A 7,235-nucleotide genomic window follows, 5' to 3' on the forward strand; every position below is an offset into this window, starting at 1 on the left:
TAACAGTTTTAACAGAAGCTCAAAAAGGTCTTTAACGGTATCTTTAATTGAATTTTGAGTAAAATGAGTGTTAAAGTGGCTGTAGTAACAGGAGCTAATAAAGGAATAGGTTTTGGGATAGTCCGCGGTCTCTGCAAACGTTTCGACGGAGTTGTTTATTTAACATCACGAAATGAAAAACGCGGCAAAGATGCAGTTGCCGCCCTTGAAAATGAAGGACTGCGACCGAAATATCACCAACTGGACATCACAAGTACTCAAAGCTTACAAGTATTTCACGACTATATCAAGGAGAAGTATGGTTACATTGATGTTTTAGTGAATAACGCTGGAATCATGTTTAAAAGTAACGCCCCAGAGCCGGAAGGAGTTCAGGCGGAGGAAACTTTGCGGGTTAATTATTTCTCTGTTCTTTCCACATGTGAAATTCTGTTTCCGCTACTTCGAAATGGCGCAAGAGTGGTAAATATTTCTAGTTCGTTAGGTCATTTAAGCTATATACCTAGCGAGAAACTGAGACAGAAATTTCAAGACCCCAAGTTGACTATACCGGAGCTCTCAGACCTAATGCGTCAGTATGTAGAAGCGGCTAAACAAGGCACTCAAGCAGCGGAATGGGGAGACTCAGCATATAATGTCTCTAAAGTTGGATTAACAGCTTTGACAATGATACAACAGAGACTGCTCAATGACAGAGGTAATCCGTAATACATATATCATATACATAATAGATCAGTTGCTAGCTTTTTTTAATACATTACTGTTGAATATTATTTTTTTGGATTTAACTCCTTAAGAATCGATTTTTATATAAGGTCTCGGTAAGAAAAAATATGAAGAGTAAAATCTACTGAACGAATGACCTCGTCACGTTTCTCGTAACGCCATCTATCGGAACTCAATGGAATTTCGATAGACGATTGATTCGTTTACTTACCATTTGGTATGGTATTAATCTTTATCTTAGACTAGTAAACCTTTTTTGTGACAGTCGATCTGAAGGAGTAAACTCCAGTCGCGCGTCGGAGCTGACACAGACACTTTTTTTTAATTATACAAATAACTTAAGAAGCTTAAGACGGGTATAATATGTAATTCAATATTCTAGAAGCTTCACTTACTCTTTCGACTTTACATTACAGTCATATCTATAAAATATTTCTGACCCACACTGGACTATGAGGACTAAGTTTTAACAAATCTCGTGCCTTTGACTTCTATTAACATCTTTGCAGAGGTTACAGTATAATTACCGTTCTGATGAGAGGTATGTCAGGGGGTATGTCCAGTGGTCACAATTGGCTGGAGTAGGAGGAAGGATCACTGGTACAATATAACACATGAAAATATTCCTAAAGTCTATGTAAAAAATGTTTGTCATGGTCTGCACATTGGTGCTACACTTTGTACAAAATTTTACAAGGGGGAGCCATTAAGTGTAACTCTCCTAAGACCACAGCAAGAAATATCTTGCTCAAAGCTTAGAACAGCCCGACTGGGAAAGTATATTATGAATAATATTACTACGAAGATCACAGCTACATAATACTGCTATAAGGTATAGGTTGTGTTCCTGTAAGAATGGTAGCCAGAGCTCTGGAGCAGGGTCAGAGTTTGGGTGGACATCATGCTCCAATGCTCCTAGTGTTGCAGAAGTTCAGAGGCTACAGAATACTGTAGCTTCTGGACGTCTGGTCTGTTGCATACCATTAAGTAGACCGTATTCTGGTTTTAATAATTATTAAAAATGATCAGTTCGTAATTTTAACATTCTGTAAAACTTTTTTCTAAGAAATTTAATTTTTAAGAAGTGTGAAGGTAAAAATCGATCTTCAACTAACGTAAACAGAGCAGTGCAAATTGGTTTTATTTTACTGTGCTTTTTACGAATCAATCGATATCTAAAATATTTAAAAAAAGTGCAATGTAATATATCTAAATACTAGCTGACGCCGCAAAGGTTGTTTTGCCATGTAAGTTGTTAACCCCCTTAATCCCCCGTCCCTTATAATTTAGGGGTATGAAAAATAGACGTTAGCCGATTCTCAGACCTACCCGATATGTACACAAAATTTCATGAAAATCGGTCCAGTCGTTTCGGAGGAGTATGATAACTAACATTGTGACACGAGAATTTTACATAATAAGATTAAGAAAGACCTTTTATTTTTAGATATCAAAGTTAACGCGGTACACCCTGGTTATGTGGACACTGATTTGTCATCTCATCAGGGTCCCTTATCAATAGACCAGGGTGCTGAGGCCCCACTGTACTTAGCGTTGGATGCTCCCGACTCTGTCAAAGGGCAGTATGTCTGGTATGACAAGAGGATCGTCAGCTGGTCAGGACCACAACCAGAAGAGATTTATTAAACTATATGTGTATGTGTATTTATTTACTTTTTCGTAAATGTGTAATCTACACAAAAACAGTTTTACATAAAATAAAACTTAAAATATTAATTACGTGTTTCAATTATTTGTATGAAACCAACATACACCATTTCTTAATCAATCGTACATCATCAAAGTAATAACATGAAATTAAAAAAGGAAGCGAATGTAGTACTTAACATTTATAATAGAAATGCAAAATCTAAACAAGCTGACCCAGCAAACGCTATTTTGCCATAAATGTTATTAACCCCCTTAATTCCCCCTCCCCTTCATAACTTACGCTTCAGCTTGTAATACTCATAGTAGGGAATATATCCGCCAACCCGCATTGGAGTAGCGTGGTGGATTAAGCTCTGATCCTTCTCCTACATGGGGAAATAGGCCTATGCCCAGTAGTGGGATATTACAGGTTGAAGCGAATGTCCTTTATAGAATCGTAAACGTGGAGTATAAGATGGACAATGCTTTGACTAAGTAAACAATAGCGACACTAGTAGCCTTTTAGGAACAGTAGAATTTACTGTTGCTTTGATAAGTATAGAATATTTAAGGCTGCATAATCACTCTTGGTATGATTATTGTTTTTTGATGATATTAATTTGAGACTATTTGCCTCAAAGATTTGTTAAATTTTCTTATATTTGTTATTAGGACTTTTGTAACAACAATATCAGACCATACAGGAAACTAATCAAGGTTGACTCATCTGCTTACCGGAAAAAAGTTATATTTTATGAAATTGTAGCGACATCTATCGCTCAACATACGAAATACGAACTAAGAACTTACGTATCCTACATGGCGATATCATAGTTATCAGAGCAATTGAACATATATACAAGAACCCGACAACAACCGTCGGGCTACTGAGCCCACCAGACACAACTCCCGTCTGGTTGGAGGATCCTCCCTTTTCTATGGTGTACGAGGGACTTCACACCCTGTTCCTTGCACCCCTAAAAAATAAAATATGATTCTGAAAATGTTCCAATAAGGTTGCCTTTAAAAATATGGCCATGGCTGTAATTAATAATAGTTACAAAAAAGTTCAGGCACTTATTTTGTCCCCCCCTCCCCCCGACAAGCAGACGAGTTTAGATCAATCTTACTTGTGATTATTAACCAATTAAGGGCCATCCATTTTAATGCAGCCATAATCATTTAATTTCTATACTTAATATAAAATTGTAATGTTACTTATTGAGGTAGAAGTTGAATACTAATTTCCAATTATAAGTATATTAGTCAAGTAACACAACACTATGATCATCAAAAAAGTTATATATTTATATATTACTTTCTTGTATAAATATACTTAAACACTTTTACATCGTAAAAAAAAGGAAAAAAAAAACAGCAGTACAAAAATAAAATTAAGCAAATGGTAGTTACACTGACAGCATGCAAAGGCGGTCTTATTGCTTTAAGCAATCTATTCCAGACAACCCCAGGTAAAAGAACTTACTAGTGATAACTATTAATGACAACAACTTCTTAAAAAATAAAAATCGCAGTAATAAGCGTTAACTGGTGCGGCTACCGGCAGCATTTGGAACCCTTTAAAATCAACAAAAAAAACAGCCCCTATCCTCGGCAGTCACGATCTCCTGATTCTACCAGTGATTGAGTCAATAAAAGGTAGGTTAGGTTAGGTTACCGATATCTAAAAAAATATAACTTTTAAATAAGCCTCACCTAAGTAGGGCATCATGATAATGGAGGCCAGATACACTATGGTTCTTTCGGCTTTTTAAGCGACTTCAAAAAAATTTATTATATATTATATTTATATATATTTTTTGTATGTTCGGGGATAAATTCGTCGTTTATGAATCGATTTTGATAATTCTTTTTTTGTTGGAAAGGGGATATCCCTGGTGTGGTACCATGATAAGGAAACTAGGATCTGATGATGGGATCCCAGGGAAGTCGAGGGAAACTCTCGAAAATCCGCAAAACTTTTTATTGGATGTACCGATTTTGATGATTTTTAAATTAATCGAAAGCTGATGTTTATCATGTGGCCACATTAAATTTCATCGAGATCTTATTACAATTTTTTGAGTAATATTTGATAATGCGTATTTACTAGACTATTTTTTCGTCTACCTACGTTGTATTTAGGTACTTGTCAATATAATTGAAGTCGGTTTTTTTTCGTTTGCTGGCAAACACAATTATTATTTGCCAGCAAATACAATTATCAGTGTAAAAATCGAGTTCATAGATAATACATATATATCTACAAATAAAAAATCATAAATAGATCACAAGCACAAGGTTATATTATCTTCAGTATATCAGTGACGATAAATACGTCTCGTGCCCATCATCTTGGTTTTATGTCATTTATATTGCGAAAGATGTTGCAATGCTGTTCTAGAATTTAAAAATAGTAGCTATTAAAGATATTCAACTGTATTTTTAATTGAATTTTGAGTACAATGAGTGCTAAAGTGGCTGTAGTAACAGGAGCTAATAAAGGAATAGGTTTTGCGATAGTTCGCGGTCTCTGCAAACGTTTCGACGGAGTTGTTTATTTAACATCGCGAAATGAAAAACGCGGCAAAGATGCAGTTGCCGCGCTTGAAAATGAAGGACTGCGACCGAAATATCACCAACTGGACATCACAAGCACTCAAAGCTTACAAGTATTTCACGACTATATCAAGGAGAAGTATGGTTACATTGATGTTTTAGTGAATAACGCTGGAATCATGTTTAAAAGTAACGCCCTAGAGCCGGAAGGAGTTCAGGCGGAGGAAACTTTGCGGGTTAATTATTTCTCTGTTCTTTCTACATGTGAAATTCTGTTTCCTCTACTTCGAAATGGCGCAAGAGTGGTAAATATTTCTAGTTCGTTAGGTCATTTAAGCTATATACCTAGCGAGAAACTGAGACAGAAATTTCAAGACCCCAAGTTGACTATACCGGAGCTCTCAGACCTAATGCGTCAGTATGTAGAAGCGGCTAAACAAGGCACTCAGGCAGCGGAATGGGGATACTCAGCATATAATGTCTCTAAAGTTGGATTAACAGCTTTGACAATGATACAACAGAGACTGCTCAATGACAGAGGTAATCCGTAATACATATATCATATACATAATAGATCAGTTGCTAGCTTTTTTTAATACATTACTGTTGAATATTATTTTTTTGGATTTAACTCCTTAATAATCGATTTTTATATAAGGTCTCGGTAAGAAAAAATATGAAGAGTAAAATCTACTGAACGAATGACCTCGTCACGTTTCTCGTAACGCCATCTATCGGAACTCAATAGGATTTCGATAGACGATTGATTCGTTTACTTGCCATTGGGTATGGTATTAATCTTTATCTTAGACTAGTAAGCCTTTTTTGTGTCTATTTAGACAGTCGATCTGAAGCAGTAAACTCCAGTCGCGCGTCGGAGCTGATACAGACACTTTTTTTTTAATTATACAAATAACTTAAGAAGCTTAAGGGTATAATATGTAATTCAATATTCTAGAAGCTTCACTTACTGTTTAGACTTTAAATTACAGTCATGTCTATAAAATATTTCTGACCCACAGTGGACTATGAGGACTAAGTTTTAACAAATCTCGTGCCTTTGACTTCTATTAACATCTTTGCAGAGGTTACAGTATAATTACCGTTCTGATGAGAGGTATGTCAGGGGGTATGTCCAGTGGTCGGAGTAGGAGGTCTGGCTGGAGTAGGAGGAAGGATCACTGATACAATATAACACATGAAAATATTCCTAAAGTCTATGTAAAAAATGTTTGTCATGGTCTGCACATTGGTGCTACACTTTGTACAAAATTTTACAAGGGGGAGCCATTAAGTGTAACTCTCTTAAGACCACAGCAAGAAATATCTTGCTCAAAGCTTAGAACAGCCCGACTGGGAAAGTATATTATGAATAATATTACTACGAAGATCACAGCTACATAATACTGCTATAAGGTATAGGTTGCCAGAGCTCTGGAGCAGGGTCAGAGTTTGGGTGGACAAAATGCTCCAATGCTCCTAGTGTTGCAGACGTTCAGAGGCTACAGAATACTTTAGCTTCTGGACGTCTGGTCTGTTGCATACCATCAAGTAGACCGTATTCTGGTTTTAATAATTATTAAAAATGATCAGTTCGTAATTTTAACATTTTGTAAAACTTTTTTCTAAGAAATTTAATTTTTAAGAAGTGTGAAGGTAAAAATCGATCTTCAACTAACGTAAACAGAGTAGTGCAAATTGGTTTTATTTTACTGCGCTTTTTACGAATCAATCGATATCTAAACTATTAAAAAAAAGTGCAATATAATATATCTATATACTAGCTGACCCCGCAAAAGTTGTTTGGCATGTATGTTGTTAACCCCCTTAATCCCCCCTCCCTTATAACTTAGGGGTATGAAAAATAGATGTTAGCCAATTTTCAGACCTACCCGATATGTATACAAAATTTCATGAAAATCGGTCCAGTCGTTTCGGAGGAGTATGATAACTAACATTGTAACACGAGAATTTTACATATTAAGATTAAGAAAGACCTTTTATTTTTAGATATCAAAGTTAACGCGGTACACCCTGGTTATGTGGACACTGATTTGTCATCTCATCAGGGTCCCTTATCAATAGACCAGGGTGCCGAGGCCCCACTGTACTTAGCGTTGGATGCTCCCGACTCTGTCAAAGGGCAATATGTCTGGTATGACAAGAGGATCGTCAGCTGGTCAGGACCACAACCAGAAGAGATTTATTAAACTATATGTGTATGTGTATTTATTTACTTGTTCGTAAATGTGTAATCTACACAAAAACAGTTTTACATAAAATAAAACTTAAATTATTAA

General features: G+C 36.0%; 2 protein-coding genes across 2 annotated transcripts; both read left to right on the forward strand.

Annotated features, from left to right (window-relative positions):
- LOC123666605 (carbonyl reductase [NADPH] 3-like) lies at nucleotides 1-2,463 on the forward strand. The gene is made up of 2 exons (XM_045600702.1): nucleotides 1-697; nucleotides 2,174-2,463. Exons 1-2 carry the CDS (start codon nucleotides 64-66, stop codon nucleotides 2,371-2,373), a joined length of 834 nt encoding a protein of 277 aa, XP_045456658.1. The 5' UTR covers nucleotides 1-63; the 3' UTR covers nucleotides 2,374-2,463.
- A 2,358-nt stretch (nucleotides 2,464-4,821) lies between these two features.
- LOC123666603 (carbonyl reductase [NADPH] 1-like) lies at nucleotides 4,822-7,235 on the forward strand. Its single transcript, XM_045600701.1, has 2 exons — nucleotides 4,822-5,475; nucleotides 6,946-7,235. Exons 1-2 carry the CDS (start codon nucleotides 4,842-4,844, stop codon nucleotides 7,143-7,145), a joined length of 834 nt encoding a protein of 277 aa, XP_045456657.1. The 5' UTR covers nucleotides 4,822-4,841; the 3' UTR covers nucleotides 7,146-7,235.

Source organism: Melitaea cinxia, chromosome 26 (assembly GCF_905220565.1).
Source record: "Melitaea cinxia chromosome 26, ilMelCinx1.1, whole genome shotgun sequence".
NCBI lineage: Eukaryota > Metazoa > Arthropoda > Insecta > Lepidoptera > Nymphalidae > Melitaea > Melitaea cinxia.